The 21,045-nt window shown below is 38.5% G+C and overlaps 2 protein-coding genes across 15 annotated transcripts in view; one reads left to right on the top strand and one right to left on the bottom strand.

Annotated features, from left to right (window-relative positions):
* LOC136851228 (uncharacterized) overlaps window positions 1-21,045 on the top strand; it is a 354,709-nt gene that overhangs the window by 165,161 nt on the left and 168,503 nt on the right. The gene's annotated exons all lie outside the window — the stretch shown is intronic.
* The window catches only part of LOC136851230 (caldesmon-like), a 36,007-nt gene continuing 16,395 nt past the window's right edge, over window positions 1,434-21,045 (bottom strand). Inside the window, exon 2 of the mRNA XM_067125172.1 lies at window positions 1,434-5,528. Coding sequence (XP_066981273.1) covers window positions 4,035-4,541 — 507 coding nt within the window. The 5' untranslated portion in view covers window positions 4,542-5,528 and the 3' untranslated portion in view covers window positions 1,434-4,034. The remainder of the gene's footprint in view (window positions 5,529-21,045) is intronic.

Genomic DNA, 21,045 nt, shown 5'->3' with positions numbered 1-21,045 from the left:
ACACTGGATGGAAGATTCTGTTGACATCTTCTTGAAGTAGAACAGCTCCTATTCCACAGTCGGATGCATCAACTTGTATCACAAACTTCTTATTGAAGTCTGGAGCTTGAAGCACAGATCTTGAAGTTTATATGGCTTTAACCTTCTCAAATGATTCTTGACATTCTGGAGTCTAAACAAACTTTGTCTTCGGACTGGTTAAGTCAGTTAAGGGAGTTACTACAGCTGAGAAATTAGGACAGAATCGGCGATAAAATCCAGCCATGCCCAAAAATCTTTGTAGCTATTTCCTCGTAGTGGGGGGGGGGTTAGCCTTATGGATACCTTCTACATTAGCGTCAACAGGAGCAAGAAGGCCTTTTCCAACTTCAAATCCCAAATACTGAACAGTTGCCTTTCTAAATTCACTTTTTGCAAGTTGATTATTAGTTCCTTGAACACTTTCCTTAATATCTTCAAATGTTCTTCCCATGTATTAGAATAAATCACAATGTCATCAAGGTATACACCAACTCATTCTATTGATCCTAGCAGTTGATCCATCACTCGTTGGAATGTTGCAAGCTCATTCATCAGACCAAACAGCAAAACAGTGTATTGATACAATCCAAAAGGAGTAATGAAAGCTGACAGCAACTTAGCATCCTCATCTAAGGGAATTTCATAATATCCTTTCAATAAGTCTGTCTTGGAAACAAATTTGGCTTGCCCAATATTATCAAGTAATTGATCAATAAGAGGCAAGGGATAATTGTCAGCCACACTGATGGAATTCAGTTTCCTATAATCAGTACACATCCTAAATGAGCCATCTGGTTTCTTCACTAACACACAAGGAGAACCATAATGACTTGAACTGGGTTCTGCTAATCCATGCTGCAACAAATATTCAACTTCTTTCTTCAAAACATCTTGATGAAAAGGTGATAAGCGATCAGCCCTCTTTTTTAAAAGGTTTTCCATCTTCTATGATCTTTATCTCATGCTTTGTCAGATTGGTATGCCTAGGTACATCTGCAAAAATTTCAGGGAAATTTCGAATCACCTCACTTATTTTACTACTTTGCTCAACACTCAGATGTTTTAGTTTATCTTCCAGATTTTCCAATATGGAAGAATTGTTCATCTTGCTTTCAGCTCCCAATTCGCAGCCATCATCATCCTCTGTAGATGAAGTTGTCTGTGTTATTGACACTTTCTTTTTTTGGTCTCTGGGAAGTAAGGTTTCAAAAGATTCACATGTATTTTCCTCTGTCGTTTCCTTCTTCCTGGTGTTTCAATCACATAAGTTCGATCACTTAATTTCTCTATTATCCTATAAGGACCTTGAAACTTATTGGTAAGGGGAAATCTTTTCACTGGTAAGAACACTAAAATTTGTTGTCCTACAGTAAAATTTCTTAGCTTAGTCTTAGCATCATATTTCCTTTTCATTTTCTCTGACTTATTTTCAGATTTTCTAAAAGAGAATTTTCTAATTTCTCTTAACTTTTTCCCCAAGTTCTTCACATATTCTCCTTAGATTTCCTCTTGATTTTCTGCCCAATTCTCTGCAAGAATCTTCAATGGACCTCTCACGTCTCGACCAAAAATCATTTTGTTTGGTGAACATCCCATACTTTCTTGAAAAGCATTCACAACTTCAAACAACATCAAAGGTAAACCAGCATCCCATTCTCTTCCTGATTCATTGCAGTACTTAGTTAACATACTTTTCAAAGTCTGGTGGAACCTTTCCAAGGCTCCTTGAGTCTCTGGATGATAAGTGGTTGACAACTGTTGTTTCACTCCTAACAAGTTCGTCACATCCTGGAACAATTTTGAAGTAAAGTTCGTTCCTCTATCACTTTGCACAATTTCTGGTATTCCAAACTTGGAGAAAAACTCCACCAACTTCTCAACAATTACCTTTGCACTTATACTTCTTACAGGAATCGCCTCAGGATACCTAGTCACTGGACACATTAATGTTAACAGATATTCATTTCCTTTCTTTGTTTTCTGAAGCAGCCCAGCCACATCTATAATCACCTTGCTAAAGGGTTCTCCTCTAACTTCTATGGGTTGTAGGGGGGGGCTTTCTGAATGGTTTCATTCGGTTTTCCAGCTATCTGGCATGTGTGACACTCTCTGCAAAACCTGCTGACATCCTTGTGAAGTCCAGGCCAGAAAAAAATACTTCATAATCTTTTCAACAGTCTTCCTGATTCCCATATGTCCAGACTCGTGCGATACTGCTACCACTTGTTTCCTCAGTGGATATGGACTCAAAATTTTATGATATTCACCCCATTCAGCATTTCCTGGAATATCTGCAAGTCGATGCTTCCTCATTAGCAATCCTTCCTTTAGATAATAACAGCTAGGAGTTTGTTGCATCTCTTCTTGATCAACAACAACTCTGAAGAACAAATCAGCCAACGTTGTATCCTTCTTCTGCAATTCCATTAGTTTCTCTCTAGTCACTTGACCAACTTCAAGGGCTGAACTCTCCATATCTGCTAACTCTGCTACTGTAGTTTCACTACTATCATCAGGAACACTTTGACTACTCTGAGTCTCTTCAAGAACAACAGGATCCTCTCCTTCTTGGGTAATCTCTTCATTATTAACACTAGGGGAAACTTCACTTTCCTGGAACAGCTCTTGTAAGCTCAAAGATCCTTCACTTGATCCTTTTTGCATAGGTAAATCCTCAGTTTCTTCACTTACAGACGTAGTCCTCTTCATACTCCTGGTAGTTACACAACTTGGAAACAGGTGGGGTTTTTTCTTCTCTAAATCTACCGTAGGACTGATCCTCAATGGTTTGTCTTCCACTATAGGACAAGGAACAAATGGTACACCACCAACTTCATTACCCAGTAAAACATGTACACCTTCAACAGCTAGTGAGTCCTTTACAGCAAAATCAACATTCCCTGTCACCAGTTCACAGGACAGGTGCAACCGGCATATAGGAGTTACCTCTTCTCCTCCTATACCCTTCAAAATAACTGAATCTCCAGTGAGATTCTTCTCCAACTGTGGGTGAGCACCACGAACTACCACACTATGGTTACTCCCCGTATCATGTAATACCTTGACTGGTACCTGCACACTCCCTCCTTAAGTTGTCAGAGTACCTTCATAGATATATGGCTTAAAAGCTTCCAAGCTGCTCAGCCACTCACTGCTTGAGGTTACATTTCCACTGGTTGCTAAACTCTCTGCCTCTTTAGTCTCAGTCTTCCCAACTATCTCAATCTTCCCCACACTGCTCTTCATAGTTTGCTTCACCTGGTTACCTTTATCCACTTGACCATCTGGTTTAGTTTGCTGTTGTGTCTAATAAAAATCTTGACTGTAGTGTCCTACTCTTCCACACATGTAGCAGACATCATTAGTCTTCTGTATCTGTCTTGAGGAACTGGGTGATGAGGATTTAACATTCAATTGCTGAGGGGTATTTCCTGGCTTTGTATTGGCATAGCCACTAGAAGAATTCACTGTTGTAATGTTCCTGAAATTTGGATGAGGCCTAAAACCTGTGCGTTGTTGGTTCTGATACTTGACATTATAATTCCTTTTGCTAAAAATTACATTATAATCTTCACTCAATGTAGCAGCTTTGTCAAGTTTCTTAACCTCTCTCTCTCTCTTTCTTAAATAGGCTCTTATGTGTTCAGGAATACCTCTAAGATATTGCTCTAGGACTACTAACTCCTCAAGTTCGTCCAAAGATTTAACCTTAGCAGCCTCCAACCATCGTTTAAAACATCTTCTTACTTTGTAGGCATAATCCAAGAAAGTCATTTTATCATCCTTTCTCAAAGATCTGAATCTTTCATTGTAATATTCAGAGGTCATCTGGTAAACTTGTAGCATATTATGTTTGAGTACCTTGTACTCCTTACACTGATCAGCTGATAAGGCTAAATAGGACTTCTTCCTTTACCAATGAGAGCACTCTGTAACAAGACTGACCAATTATCTTCTGGCCATCCCATACCTGATGCCACTTTTTCAAAGTGATCAAAAAACTCATCTGGAGCTTATTCTGTAAACTTTGGAATTAACTTCTGCACTCTTACTACATCAAATACAGGGTCTGAATTACCTTGGGTAGGGTTAGACAGTGTTACAGGTAACTTGGAGCGAGCTTCTATTAATTTCATCTCTCTTTCATAATCTTCTTTCCTTACTCTTTCTCTTTCCTTTCTTGCTTCTTCTGCTTCTCTTTCTCTTTTTGCTCTTTCTTCCCTTGCTCTTTCTCTTTCCTCTCTTGCTCTTTCTCTTTCTTCTTCTGCTACTTTTTCTTCTTCTCTTTCTTTTCTTTCTCTTTTCTCTCTGTCTTCTCTTTCTCTTTCTGCCTGCATTTTCTCTCTTTCAGCCTGCACCTTCAGGTTAATCAAATTTTCTTCTGCTTCTATGCATCTAAGCTCTACGTCTGCATCACTTTTCTCTTTCTTTTGCTCTTCCTTATTTATAAATTTTTCCTCAGCTGCATACAACAATTCTTGTGCTTCTTCTAACTCTTCATCTATTTTACCAGAGTCCATCAATGCTTGGATTGCAATACATCTGATTTATGCCTTAATCATACCACTAGACACATTACCCCCACATGCCACTGCTAAAGCAGTCCACTGTGCCTTACTCAGGTTGGATTCAGATAACTCTTGGATGGAAGGAGCTGCTAAAAATTTCTGAACATCGAACAGAGCCATTTTCTCCAAGTTACTCAACTAAATAATTCACAGTATAATGCAAAAATAACTATGTGGTCACTCTCCTATCAAAATATATCCCTAACACCACCAGCATAAACCATAAACCAGAGTGATATTTTGTTTTGTTCCCGGGTCTCTGGGCACCAAAACTTTTTGTCATGATGCGTACCAAGTACCTGGTTATTACACAACTAATAACAGATTTCAAAAATATACCTCACTTCCGCCAGATACCTGAACTCTCATAACAAAAGAATTATGACTGAATACTCTAAAGATAACAGTGATCCCTTAAAAAACTCATTAATCATGTGAAAAATCAAACTAAGTTTATCAAGATTAGTGTGAGGTATCCACTATGAACTTAAATAATTTTACTAAATTCAGATCTCAAAAACTAATAGGCCTACTAATGCTATTGACCACAAATATTCTACGTTAATAATTACTATTTTTAAGAATGAGAGAGAGAGAGAGAGAGAGAGAGAGAGAGAGAGAGAGAGAGGGGGTGAACCACAGCTTACGGTCTCTCAAATAAGAATGAGCAGATTTCAGGATTCCAGTAGAAATTCAACAGTCATATGACGTCATTAAGGCATTTTGGGGACGAGACACAAAAGAATTTTCTAGAAGGAAGCAATACATTTTGAACTGCAGTCTTACAAAACATGACGCAATCAATCATGGGATCTTACTCTCAAAATTGCATATGTGACCAGAGCCATGTATGTGACATTACGAAATCACTTGTCTTTTTCTCGTAAGTTTTTACAGAAATCTCAACATGATCAAAAAGATGGCAATTGTTATCTCGACCTGTCATCGCGTTATCTTTTGCGATGACAGCTGAAGTGAAACAAACCACTCGCTAGGACACACATGTTCCTCATACTATGTTAATATTAAAAATGTATTATTAATTCTACATCTTTTGAGATCTGACATTATAATACATACGACATTTCAATAATTATTATCATTACACATAATATATGATAAATGAAAGAGTAAATATATCAGAATTATAGGAGAATATACATATTACAAGGCAACATCATGATTATATATATAATATATATATATATATATATATATATATATATATATATATATATATATATATATATATATATATATATGTATGTATGTATGTATAAAAATATAGACATAATCAACACAGTCACGTGGAACAGAAATAAATTTCTGACGTATCAGGATCGAACCCATGTCTTTCAATTTAAAGACCTGGGTTCAGTCCTCATGTGAATCAGAAATTAAATTTATATATATATATATATATATATATATATATATATATATATATAATGTATAATGTATATTTTTATAAATATTCTGCTGTTTGACCTCTCTGCAGTATTTGATTAGAAATATAATAAAAAAAAAAACAAAAGAAAGACAAAACCAGGGAAAAGCTTTCCTGTGGAAAGTAAAGAGGGAAGCGGGCTAGTTGATATTGTGTTCAAAATCAACCGTCCTTAGTAGCTGATAGCTTAGTATTAGAGACCTATCCAGCAGGGAGGGTCTCACCAGGCCCTCATAGTTAGGGAGTCCTGCAGCCTCATTTTCCTCTGTGCTATGTATCGGAGAGTCCTTGTTGTTCTTTCAGACTGCGCGCAAGCTATGGAAGGATTTCTGTTTACAAAAACAACAGCGACCCGATCTGACCCAGGAGCAGAGAGAAACAAGCCGTCTTACAGATCACACTCGTTCATGCTCCTGCTCACTCTGTTCTTTGACCTTCCTTTTTACTAAGTGAAACCGACGTTACGTGTTATTCCAGACCCTGGGCATCCGTTGCAGTGCGCAAGCAGCCTATGTGAAGGTAAGTCTGAGAAGAACCAGTACTCGCCGTGCCTTAGCTATTTCTCCCATTGTATTTCCTTTCTTTTAATTCCACCCTTTTCAGCCTTTGACTGAAGATCCTAGTGGGACCATATTTCCTGTATGAAGTCAAGTATCCGAATTATAATTAGTATCTTCTAGTGAGATTGTATAAGATATTCCCCTTACAATAATTAAGAATTAAGGAGAGGTCAGTTATAAGCAATTCTCAGCAAGCCTTGAGGCCTGATCATACCATTGTCTGGAAGAGGAATAGCCTTTAATTTACTAGAGAATTGCTTACGAGAGAGGTACGAGAACTATCATCCAGAAATAATCAAAATATTCAATAACCTAGTCCCAACTGGCGACCTACAGTAATCTAATTCAGTTAATTGTCTGTCTTTTGGGGTAACTTTTAGCTTTAATTGGCAGGAGTACGTGGGTTTTAGGTAGAGCAGGGTTATATAAATTACAGTAATTAATAATTAATTCATCAGCTGAAGGACCTTCACCACGATCTCTATTTAATTCACAGATATAAAGAACTTGGAATCAAATTTAGTACAAATTAATTTCAAAGAGAAAAGTAAGATCATATTAATTTCATGCTAAATCCTTCTAAACAAGGAGACAGTCCAAAGTGTAATAGCAGTAAGAATACCATTTTTATGAAGAAATTAGCGTAGGTAGGGACGTGTGCATTACTTGAGAGCAGCTATAATTTACAATTTACAAAATTTTAAAGAAATACTTTTGCCGCATTTAGATACAGAGTTCTGCATTTCACCCAAGGTCGTGTAAGTTACCGAGTAAGGATTTAATATTTTCCTATTTCCCCAGCCAAGGATTAATGCATGATATTGATCTTTGAATGAGTTAGCTATTGCATGACAGTACTAGGAGAACGTGTGCCTAGCGTTTCTCTCGTAGGATAGGGCGGACAAATTTATGCAAAGGCTGTAGGATTTCCCACAAAGCAGTAACCTTTTGTTGCTACAGAGAGGCCACCGACTGAGAGTGACCAAGTTAATAAACTTCCATAGCGCGGAATCATATCGTGTTTCCTTGCCATTAATATTGCAAAGTGACGATAACTGGGTAAATTTCATAATTTGCATTTTCAATTAATGTAAATTCAGGCCCGTCAGGACGTCACAGATCCATTACTTTTGTCTCGAACGGCCTGCAGTAAGCATGGTGGATGTTTGGAGCGGCTAATTCGGCGTGAGAAAGAAAAAAAAAAACAAAGCATAGATCCTAGTAAATTTGTTTTCCATCACCATAACGCAAAACAACTTGCATTGTTGGTATATTTAGTTAAAACTTGTATTCCCACATTAGCTTCTTTCATTTGTGAGAGGAATTTGAGTGTTTCATGCTTTTATTGTGAAATAAACACCGTGGCTCGGAGGGTCGTGTATTCCTCCGCTGTGTTATAACAGGACCCATCCAACACTTTGGAAACGGGTTGACCGCTCTCCAGTCTGCCATCTTAAAATCCTTGTTGTTATTGTGTGATATTGTTTACCTGTGTGATGTCACGAGTCCAGTAGCATCCTCTGCCTCATTTGCTCCACTTCGGGAACTATTTTGCCGAGCATAGTAATTATACTTGCAAACTCTTAGAAAGAAAATAGACTTTGATAGATAGGGAAATAGGTCTAGGATCCAGTACAACAGATAAAAGCAAGAAATAATTTAATCAAGGAATTACTTATTTAGGAAATAAAACAAGAAAAGTTCTATACAAATACACTGACACAGGAATTATATAAAAAGAAAAGAACTTCATCATTTAACCATTCGTAGCAGTACAAAGCACACAACTTAGTGGTAACCGGGCAAAGTTACGGTTGCTAAGACAATCCTTTGCTGAAATAGCCCAAGATGTATTTCAAAATAAGAAACCTGCCAGTGTGCATTTACAATAATTTTACTGGTTTTCTCAGGCAGCACAAACGTTGCTGGCTGAATCACTCTCTCTCTCTCTCTCTCTCTCTCTCTCTCTCTCTCTCTCTCTCTCTCTCTCATCTATTCAGGTAAGCATTCAACATAAATCCAAAGTGTATGTGCACTGTCTTCATTGAAAGAATGGGCTGACATAGGAATAATTAATTAAAATAAAGCAGATAAACAGAAACACCTCCATCCCACAGATAGATGAGGACAAGTTAAGCCAAAATCACAGTTATAGAAAACTGTTGGTCACGAGTGGGGTCTTTTATCCAGACCTGAGCATAAAAAGTAGCCTTCCTCCCTCTGCATGAAAAGGAAGTAGCACTGCTGGTACTAGGAACTAGTCACCCACGAGGGCCAAAAGCAACCACAATTTATTTTCTTTTTCCACAGTGCTGCTAATTTGAAGCACGGTCATAAACTGAATAGCTTACTTTCTTTTTACCTTCCCTTTCTTTCCTACTTATTAGTTACTACTTATTATTTACACTCTGCTGGGGTAGAGTGCATTTTCCTCTTAGTCAAATTAGATTGGACTCAAGTGTCACCCAAATCTGAGGAACACTCCCTCTCTGCCCCAAGTACGCCCAGTTAACTCGGATAGACGCCCTTACCCAGCAGAACCATGGTGACAGATAATCACAGAGCCTTCATGGAGCTGGGTAAGGCGGCAGGTCTCACAGGATCCAACCTCACAAAATGGGTCAAGGAACAGCTGGATGACTTGGCCAAGAAAGGCTGGAACAACGGACTTATGAAGCTGAACAGGGGAGGTATGAAGAAGAACGGAGCAGGTATGAAGAAGTACAGAGGCGGCTGGAAGATGAAAGAGAAGAATGGAGAAGACAGCATGAATTAGCCTTCAAGGAGAGTGAGCTAGCTCTCGAAGAAAAGGAGCTCGAGCTGGAAAAGGCTTGAAGGGAAAATGCTGAAGCTATGGCTATGCAACAAGCCTCCAACCCCACACCTGCTGCACCAAATGCTCCGATCTTGAGCATTAATTCCCTCGTCCCCAAGTGGACTGAGGGCGAGCCAGAAGCATGGTTGGAGGAAACAGAGGCACTCTTTGACAACTATAACACCATCGAGACAGAGAGGGCCTTTGCTAGCCAAGCACATGGAGGGAAAAGGTAAGGCAGCCCTTCACTCACTGGAGAAGAGTCAAAGAAGTGATGTGGTCAAAGTGTGTAGAGTCATCACAAAGGCCTATGAAATAATCCCGGAGAAATGGGGACAGCCGTTCCAAGGTCTTGCCAAGGAAGTCAGTTGGTTCTGGACTGAATGGGCCTGTCACAAGACCCAGTCTGGTACTTGCTGGTTTGACTCCTTGTCTTGCACTATGTTTGAGGACCTCTTCAATTGGACCATGCTGGAGGATCTTTACCAATGCATGCCTGGGTCCCTTGCTGTATATCTAAATGATAAGCAACCCACCACCCTTATGGAAGCCCACCACATGGCCGATTCATGGGAAACCTTCAACCAGCCCCACAGCACATCTCAGCGGCGCATAGTGCTACCCGGGTACCTCTCAGGCTCGACTTACCCAAAGAATGGACTGCCTAGCAAGTCTCCGTGTACCCACTGTAAGAATGCAGGGCACACTGAAGCTGAGTGCCGCTACAAGCTAGGCACTAGTAAGCACCCTCCTTCTAGCGGCCAGAACTCCTCTCCCTCTATATCCACTCAACCATCTCCTCCAACAGTCACCGCAGGTCACTGGGCCCCTACAAAGGACCAGTGCCGATCCTGTGGTGCTGCCGGCCACTACAGTGCTGGACATCCAGCCTGTCCACATCATGTACCCACCACCAAGTTCGTCAACCTAATTAGCACCTCATTCTCCACAGCCGGGCCGCAGAAGATACTGTACCGCGAGAGACTGGAGACCCAGTTCATCTTGGTGGCGGCCCCCCCCACCCCTTAAGGGCTCTAGCCTGCCCGTGGTCCTTCTGGTCATGGTAGACACGGCAGCAGACGTTAGCCTGATCTCCAGGGCCCAAGTGCCTGTCAGTACCACGATTGATGAGAAAATCAAGTGGGAGATGAAGTGGATAGAGGGCCATGCCACAACTGTTCCCACAGTCAAGCTCCAGCTCACGACACCTTAGGGCACGCTACCCCACCGCCTTGACGTGGCGGATGGAATTCGGCCCGGAGTGGATTTCCTGTTGGGTCAGGACTTCCTCGGGGGAAGCCTTTCCCCTATGCCACTTTGCAACCACGCTACCTCCTCCATGGAGGCCCAGACTTTAGGAGCATCCCAAGAAGAAAAATCACCTTCCGCCAACCGAAGTGGTCAGCGGAAGGGGCACACACCAAACTGTTCTCAGCCTAGTCCTCTCCATCCACAAAAGGACGGCCAACAAAGAGGTCCTCCAACTCCCTGAAGAGACATGCAGGAGGAGCAGTACCACTGTAGGACATGCAAGGGAACAGGCCACTCCACTAATTGGGAGGGCTGCCCAAATAAGCAACACCCAGCGGATGCTCCCGAGCAAGACTCTCCAAGAAGTTCTGATCTCCAGCTGGGGCAGGAATCTCTTTCTCAGCCCAATTCAAGCCATCCATGAGGTATTGAACCTCTGGACCCCTTGTCAGGTATGCCTGAGCCTCAATCGCTGCCAGAGCCACTTGCGAGCGCTGAGCAGTGCCATGCTCCGTCCAGCTCAGATGTTGAGCCACCAATCAAGGAGGGTCCTGTGCCTGGTCTAGATCATGAGGCAGACCCTCCTCCAGGAGATCCAGGTTCCCCCACGGCACTAACCATGGCAACCAGTTAGCCTCTGGCACCCGGCAACCGGTGAGCCTCTGGCAACCGACACTTCTTCCTCACCAAACCAGTCCCCAGAGGATGAACCCCTGGTGGACCAAACTGTTACACCTTCTCTGGGAGACCAGGAATGGCCTCCTCAGATGCAGAGGTCGAGATTGCTCTCACTCTGGTTGTCACAGCAGCCGGAGTAGGAAGCCCTCCTGTAGCTTCTGAAGTTACCCCTGACTTCACGCCCACTAGCCCTTCTGGTCTTTCCTCAGAGTCAGGTGCCCTTATTACCTCCTAGGTCTGACATAGATAGGCCTTGGAGGAGCCTGAAGAAGAAGAAGAAGCAGAAGGGGCAGAAGAGAGCCCAGTAGTTGCAGAGCCATGAGCTCATCCTGGCACTAGTGCCCTCTCGGCACAGTGCCTTCCCATCTCAGAGTGATCCTGGCTCCTTCCCCAGAGGAGGTAGCCAGCGTGATCTGTATCAAACTATAGCCTAGACCAGATTGAGCACATCGTAGCAGTAACCTTGTCACTTACTCCTTCCATTGAGCCACAGTAACCATGTAAGGACATTGTATTTGAAAACCAGTCACTGAGCTCATGACAAGCATGGCCAAATACCTCAGCGAGGCAAGCATTTATCATATGGGGCAAACCTCATGTACTGAACAGTAATTACAAATTGTAGTGCAAAACACTGTAACTTAGCTAGTTCACTATCCTTTACGTTGGTGCTACGGCCGTGTTCCAATAAAGCTCATATCCTTTCTAGAGTTAGTAGATCCGTAGCTAGTTGGATTGCACGGGACAACTCTGCTCAGGGGAAAAGAGTAAAGTAATCGAGGCGAACAGCTTGCTTAGTACCGACCTTCATGCCGAAAAGGGAGTGAAGGTCTTCTTAAGGGGGGGGCAGCTTTTATAAATATTCTGCTGTTCGACCTCTCTGCAGTATTTGAGTAGAAATATAATAAAAAAAAAAAGAAAGACAAAGCCAGGGAAAAGTTTTCTCTGTGGAAAGTAGAGAGGGAAGCAGGCTAGTTGTTATTGTGTTCAAAATCAATCGTCCTTAGTAGCTGATAGCTTAGTATTAGAGATCTATCCAACAGGGAGGGTCTCACCAGGCCCTCTTAGTTAGGGAGTCCTGTAGCCTCATTTTCCTCTGTACTATGTATCGGAGAGTCCTTGTTATTCTTTCAGACTGCGTGCAAGCTATGGAAGGATCACTGTTTACGAAAACAACAGCGACCCGATCCGACCCAGGAGCAGAGAGAAGCAAGCCATCCTACAGAGCACACTCATTCGTGCTCCTGCTCACTCTGTCCTTTGACCTTCTTTTTTACTAAGTGAAACCGACGTTACGCGTTGTTCCAGACCCTGGGCATCCGTTGCAGTGCGCTAGCAGCCTACGTGAAGGTAAGTCTGAGAAGAACCAGTACTTGCCATGCCTTAGCTATTTCTCCCACTGTATTTCCTTTCTTTTAATTCCAACCTTCTCAGCCTTTGATTAAAGATCCTGATGGGGCCATATGTCCTGTATGAAGTCGAGTATCCGAATTATAATTAGTATCTTCTAGTGAGATTGTATAAGATATTCCCCTTACAGTAAATAAGAATTAGGGAGAGGTCAATTATAAGTAATTCTCAGGCAAGCCTTGGAGTCAGATCATACCATTGTTTGGAAGAGGAACAGCCTTTAATATACTAGAGAATTGCTTACGAGAGAGCTGCGAGAACTATCAGCCGTTGCATTATAACTGAAGTAGGGAAAATAATGCTGTGTCCGAAGGGGACTAATTGGCTCATGTAAATTCCCTCACTGTAACAATAATTATTCATTCTTTTTGTTGTTGGACTAGGTGGGTAAGCAATGGGTTTTATTTAATTCATTGGTTCCAGAAATGATCAAAATATTCAATAACCTAGTTCTGACTGGTGACCTAATTTAATTCAGTCAATTGTCTGTCTCTTGGGCTAACTTTTAGCTTTAACTGATAGGATTACATGGGGCTATATAAATTACAGTAATTAATAATTAACTCATCAGTTGAAGGACCCACATAACAATATATATATAATATATATATATATATATATATATATATATATATATATATATATATATATATATATATGTATATAAGTGTGTGTGTATATATATATATATATATATATATATATATATATATATATATATATATATATATATATGTATAATATATATATATATATATATATATATGTGTGTATATATATATATATATATATATATATATATATATATATATATATATATATATATATATATATATATATATATATATATATATATATATATATATATATATATATATATATATATATATATATTTTATACAGTACATATACTCATTTATACATGTTTCAAAATTAGATCCCCACCCACAGAACAAATGGAAAGTTATGAAGTTTTCTGCTATAGCCTGTCTCCAAGTACATTATTTTAAGTTTTTATTAAGCTATTTTTCATTTTACATTTCTTGTATTTTCAGACTGAGTGACAGAGTTAGATACAGCCATGGCTAACGACCCGGAGGAAATAAGATGGATTGACCGAATCTGGGCTATAACCTTCAGAGGCCAGGGATGCTGGTGCATCCTTCATTTCATGTTCCTGGATAGCTAAATACATTAACAGAGATGAATCCTTTGTTAAAAGAAACTGGAACAAAAATCCATATGACTGTCATCGCAAAAAGAGTGAGAATCTTGGAAGGCCTGAAGTCCTTTCTCATAAGTCAAAAGACATCATAGCTGAGGCAGTGGGTAGACTAAGAAAGTCTTTATGTGAATTGGCACTTGAACTAGAAACAAAAAGGGGAAAGAAGAGAAGTTATAGTGCTGTATATCGTGAGTTGAAAAAATCTGGTATCAAGCCATTTCATGTTATCAGCAAGCCCAACATCATTCAGCAACAGAGAGAAGACCATGCATGGTTTTGTGGTTCATTTCTTAAAGATTGGGGTGAAGCTGACTTTCTCCATGTTGCTGCATCAGATGAATTCTTCATTTACACAGTCAGGAAGCCAAATCATAAATATGACATCATTTGGGCTGCAAAGTTGGATGATATCAGCGATGACATGCACTATTGCCAAGTTGTGGAATTTCCTGAATGTTTGGAATTTTTCTCTGTTTCACAGCCAAATGGTTAATGTGGATCATCAAAGAAAAAGGACAGTCATGGAATGGCGAATACTTCAGAGAAACTGTGCTTACTGGTGGCATATTTCCTTTCTTCAAAGATCCTGAAAATGTGTTATCTGTTGAAGAAGTCACATTTTTGCATGATAAGGCACCATGTTTCAAGACTCTTCAGACACAGGAGCTGCTTCGAAACAGTGGTATCGATTTCTTCTCATCAGGTGAATTTCCAGGTAGCTCCCCTGTTCTTAATGTGTGTGAAAACATTGGTAGTATCTTAAAGGATCGTGTTGAAGCGCACACAGTGAACTATGATGGTATGCCAACCCTCGACGACCTGCGAAGAGAGGTGACCGAAGTGTTCAGGGAAATGGAGATTGAGTCTAAGCTTTTTTGCAATTTGCTGAATGATACCCCTCAAGAATGCAGGCTGTGGTACAGGCAGATGGAGGCCACAAAAAATAGTAAATACTCAGAGAGAAACTTAAGTAAATACCTGTTCTGAATTACTTTTGTTTTTGTCCATATTAATTTTAGTTTATGCTGTAGAGGGGGCCTCTAATTTTGAAATACCCTGTATATATATATGTGTGTGTGAGTATAAATATATATATATATATATATATATATATATATATATATATATATATATATATATATATATATATATATATATATTTATGATTTGACCTTGGGAAATGCTTACTATGAGCCAGTTATAGACTCTAAATGAATGATTTCGTTACTTCCCTCTATTTTGGCTTTAACACTGACTGGTATGTGTTCAGGAAATCATGTAAAAACAAGTAAAAATGGGGGATTCTATCTGAGCTGAGGGCTCTACTCACAAGGTATTTGTAAGTAAACACATTAGGGAAGTTTTAAATTACGTGTATTTACATGAAATGAAATATCAGAAGATGAGATGGACTAATCAGGCATGCAAGGCCTGAGAGGTTAATTATAACTGGGAAAACTTGAAATTACATCCGTCGGTGTGACAATGTTGGCACAGTGCACAGTCAAGAGAGGTTTCCACTGCTACCAGACCCTCTGTAAAACAAAGGTTCACGAATTAAAGGCCAGTAAGGGTGCAATAAAATATACATAGGACAAGGCAAGCACAGAGGGTGCCACGAAGCCTTGAACATACGATTTTATGCAATTATTCAAACACAGGCATTTACGTAACGCTGGCCTAACAAGGCAAGGTGGATATGGGAATATTGGCACTTAGAAATGGGAATAATTCAAGAAATGGAGCAGTGTGACTGACATGGAAGAAATTTTGCAACAGATCACTTTACCGTGTTGAAAAGGTGGCTTCAGCGAGAAATGGCGGAGGAGGAAAAGCTGGGTTTTCACTGTTAAAAATACTGAGGGTCCCTACAAGGTGAGGCCCACGTGTCTTGCTAGTGATGTGTCTCCCCCTCGCATCCTACAGTGTCTCTCTCGCGTCCGAGACTGCGTCTCTCGTTATTTCCTTGGTTTGTCCCTTATATGACGTTGGTCATATAAGGGACAACTGCCAGGTACAATGCCCATCTGTCCTTCTTCTTGATCTTCTCGGCTCAATCGTGTCTGTAAACAAAAGACTCCCCCTCCAAGCAGTCAGATGTTCCATTAGAGAAAGTCGAAAGACGATTAAAATATTAAGATTAAGGGAGGGGCCTAATTCCTTTTCTCTTCCCTGTTTGGCGGTGATCAAAATGCACGGTTGTATTTCAAGCATTAAATGAAGCATGTGATGGTATCCTGGGAAAATTAGAATATATATATATATATATATATATATATATATATATATATATATATATATATATATATATATATATATATATATATATATATATATATATATATATATATATATATATATATATATATTATAAAGATATATATGTATATATATGTATATATATATATATATATATATATATATATATATATATATATATATATGTATATATATATATATATATATATATATATATATATATATATAGATTATAGGTATATATTATATATAAATTATAGCATATATATATATATATATATATATGAGTCAGGTCGCCTTTTACTATATATACAAGTTTGTGTGTTGATTATCTCTCAGCTCTATATAGCATCTCTCTAGTATATTATATATATATAGGTATATATATATATAATATATATATATATGTATGGATATATATATATATATATATGTGGAAATTTCTGACTCACGTTTTCGAACCCAGGTCTCTCAGGTGAACCCAGTCCCGTTTGACACTGGGCCATCAATCTGAAAGAGCAACTGCACCTTGGAATTACCTGGGCAAGCTAACTGCTTGCATACCAGTCGAGTTTTTGTTTCCTGACTCAGCAATGACCCAATGGACAACATTTCATCTGAATTATCCTCTCGAGTGAATAAGATAGAAATCATCAACATTTTGTGTTTTTCTGTAAATTTGACTCACGTCGGGATCGAACCCAGGTCTCTCAGGTGTTTGTTGTACAATATTAAAAGATTATCTGCACCTCCTGGGCAAGCCTAACTGCTTGCATACCAGCGAGTTTTCCCAACTTCCTGACTCAGCAATGACCCAATGGACAACATTTCATCTTATCCTCTGAGTGAATAAGATAGAAATCATCAACACACAATCACGTGTGGAACAGAAATAAATTTTGACTCACGTCGGGATCGAACCTATATTGGGGAAAACTCAGTGGTATGCAAAAAGTTAAATAGGTAATTCCTCATTGGGTGCAGTTGCTCTCAGGTTCCGACTTCTTTTAGACTTGTATGGCCCAGTGGGTAACGCCTAAATCTGAGAGACCTGGGGTTTATCCTGACGTGAGTCAGAAATATATATATATATATATATATATATATATATATATATATATATATATATATATATATATATATATATATATATATTATTATTTCCAAGTGTTGTGCCTTTTCTTCTTGTTGTATGTTTTTAGTCTCTCACTTCTTACCTTGTTATTCTTCTATGTGTGTCCACAGCTCCTCACTTTCTGCAACTGTTTTATTCTTGAAGATAAATTATTTTAGGTATTAATATCTCTCAGGGAGGCGTATAGAGACGAGTTCGGTAATTTCTTCGCTTTAATAAAGAACTTGGTGTTATAAAGATCAGTACAAAATCAACAGGTTACAGTGGTATAAAAGAAATCACTCTGGAGTAATTAACTTGACTTAGTCTATATGGGGAACACGAAAGCGAAGGGAGACGTACTCTCCCTTAGTGGACACAGTTCCAATCTGCTGCTTTCCTGTCACTCTCCAGACTGTTGAACCCCCCGATTTCTTGTTATCTGCAATCTCCATCTCCTTCTAGTCCTATTGGAAGGATTTATCTGCAAGGCCTCCCCTTCAAATAGTTGATTGGAAAGGACTGTAGTGGGTGTGATTCAAATCTCTCCTTAGAGGACTTGATTGGAGGTGATCTTAGGAGGGTGTGTGAAAGACCCCTCCCTAGCATGTTTGACTGGAGGGTGTTGAAGTACATCACTTTGTCCAGGCCCCAATTTCCTGGAATTTCCATGAAAACGCCTCCTATTGAAGGCGGGGTTATAGAGCTGGCTGCTGCAAGCTTTTTTGGCTGTGCTGACTCATGATTTGCTTAACTTAATCGTGAGACCACTACTTCCCACTTTTATGACCATTTTTATGGCTTTAGATGCAATATACTTGCTCACTGTTTTTGAGTTCATGCAAAGTCATACCTCGGTCAGCGTATTTGAATCCACGATAATAACAACAGTTTTTAGGCGTTATCACTGTTCTTTCTGCCTCTCTTTTTATTCTTACATCTCTCCCTCTCTCTCTCTCTCTCTCCCTTTCTCTTTACTTTTCTCTCTCTCTCTCTCTCTCTCTCTCTCTCTCTCTCTCTCTCTCTCTCTCTCTCTTTTCTATCTAATTTCCCCTAGCTACTCTACATCACTCGGTCACGCTACCTCACACTGCCCTCAGTGTGACAACAAGAATACAGTTCAATGGATGACTGCAAAACTACACAAATAAAATAAAGCTGTTATATGATTGCCCATTAAGTAATATTCTAAAAAATATGCAAATTGCACAAATTGTGTCAATGTACTAATGTAAAAAAAAAATCAATCAAGAATATATTGTAGAAAATTCACACATTATATTATGAATCAAAAGAGATATACATATATATAATGAATTACCACAGTGTAAAAAATGGTTAATTGTTATAAACATATAATGCAAATAATAATATACAAAGAAATCAGCAGTAAATCATGTCTATAAGATCATTTTACTTCTTCATTGGCCCTTTTTATTTCTGTTATAATCCTTTCAATATTTGAAATTACTACACGTTTGACTAAAATTGCAAACACTATTATTACAATTATGATTATGATCATATTGAACAGAGACAGAATTGGTGAAACATTTTCTTTGTAATAGAAAAACTCATCTACTAATGTTAATTCATTTAATTGTTTTAACTCTAATTGAGACAACTTGAATTCTTTAACTTCACTAGAGTAGTTCACGTATGGGGCATTTTTATAGATTGTTATTTCTGTGAAAACATGAGGTTCATAATATAATTTATTTGGAATAACTAACTTGCATGTCTTATCAAAAGCATGGACATTATTGAAATTAATTTCAGTACTTATATTATGGCAGTTAATAGTTGCTGTTACTGTATTCAGTGAAAATACAAAAATTGACTGTTCTACTAGGATGGAAACAAAATCATGTTTGGATAATTGTGTACACAGCTTGTTTTCTTGGTTTTTTTTCAGTTATTTCTTGAGCACAAGGATAGGCATTAGGAGTTTCGTAAAGGTTGTCAAGGTTGCAGATATACTCCTTATCTTTCAAAATTATACAATCTCTTAATTGAACATCTGTAATAATTGACATCATTAGCCCATGTTCTTCTAATGCAAAATTGATGTGGTTGACATTTGAGATAATTACATTTTCCTTTATCAACATGGGAAAAGGATGTATGGACATCAGTACATCCGCATCTTTTTCATTAAATGGTAACACTAAAATCATTTTTTTTAACCACCTTGGTGGTTATCAAACTATAGTAGACCATGACATTCTTTACCATAAGGGTACAATGTCCTTCCACCAAAAAATCACTAATTATGCCCTCTAACTCCCTTGGATTAATTAATGTTGGGCTTAATATTCCTTTATAGGCTCACAAAATGGGATTTAACATATTTTTGTGGTCTTGCAAGAGAGTTCTAACATTATTCATAAAGGTATTTAAATATCGTTCATCAATTATTATTTTAACTTCTCTACTAATGTTGTGATTCACTGCATAATGAATACCTTTAGTTTTTCTAACTCTATGTTATTTAGGTCTTGATATTGTGTTACTTTATTCAATACAATGCCCCTTGTTGCTGCCCATTTCTCCAGTTTGTCTATACGGGCCAATTCTTTTTCTACATTAGAATCAGTTGCAACACCAAACAATTGATTAAGTGCTGTCCCTATAAAAGGTAAGAGGGATCTTTTGGGTCTTGTATTTAGCACACTTCCTATGTCATTATCTAGTTTTTCCGACCATGGTAAGACACTATTATTTTCACTTTTATGTATTATTGTTTTCAATTCCCTTTGAACATCTTTCAATGTCACTTCATTGATAAGCACTGATGTAATATCAATACTTACGATTCCTAGGTCCTTTATTAATTTCACAGATCCCTTTTTCTCTAGTAGTGCACCCTTCCGGATCACCACCTCAGATGATACATAAACCAGTGTTATGATAATAAAAAGAACCGCATGGTTGTATCTGTAAGAATAAGTCTTATCAGATATTCTATATACATGAGGTATTTTAATGTCTACATATATTTTTTATATATAACAGTTCAACACTACATAAATTTATCTTTTTCTTAAGTTGTATTTGTTATTTATTGGTTCCTGTTCATCTTCTTTCAATGATTCAACTATTCTTTCATTGGACCAAGAGTCTGTTTTTATTACCTTTACATGGTTGTTATGAACAATTCTTTCTTTTAGATCACTCTCACTTATGATCTTTAGCTTATTTAATTTTAACACTTCTAATACCCTATAAGGACCATGAAACTTTGGTGATACTTTTACATTTGGACCTTCTGGAATATGATTCTGAACATATACCTGAGCACCTACTACAATTTTTGATTTAGCTGTATTTTTGTCATAGTACTTTGCTTGGACACTCTGAGCTTCCTTAAGTCTAGTCCTCGTCTGTTTGATCGTTTCATACGGACGTCTGGTTTTCCAGGCAATATAGTCATCGTAGTTATAAGTATGTCGGGGTGGTGTGGCATCATCTAGTAACGTATTTGGTAGTCTCTTGTCGTATCCGTATAACCAGTAGTGTGGTGATTCTCCTACTGTCTCATTTACAGTATTGTTTATAGTAAACTGTACGTCTTCCAAAGCTAAATCCCAGCCTTCTGTATTAGGTTTAACTAAAGTTTTCAGGATATCCTTTAATTTACGATGTGTTCTTTCTACTGCTCCATTTGAACTTGGTTTATATGCTGTTATTTGACATT

This window comes from Macrobrachium rosenbergii, chromosome 23, assembly GCF_040412425.1.
Source record: "Macrobrachium rosenbergii isolate ZJJX-2024 chromosome 23, ASM4041242v1, whole genome shotgun sequence".
In the NCBI taxonomy this organism is placed as follows: Eukaryota; Metazoa; Arthropoda; class Malacostraca; order Decapoda; family Palaemonidae; genus Macrobrachium; species Macrobrachium rosenbergii.
This window is presented reverse-complemented; position numbering and strand designations above follow the sequence as displayed.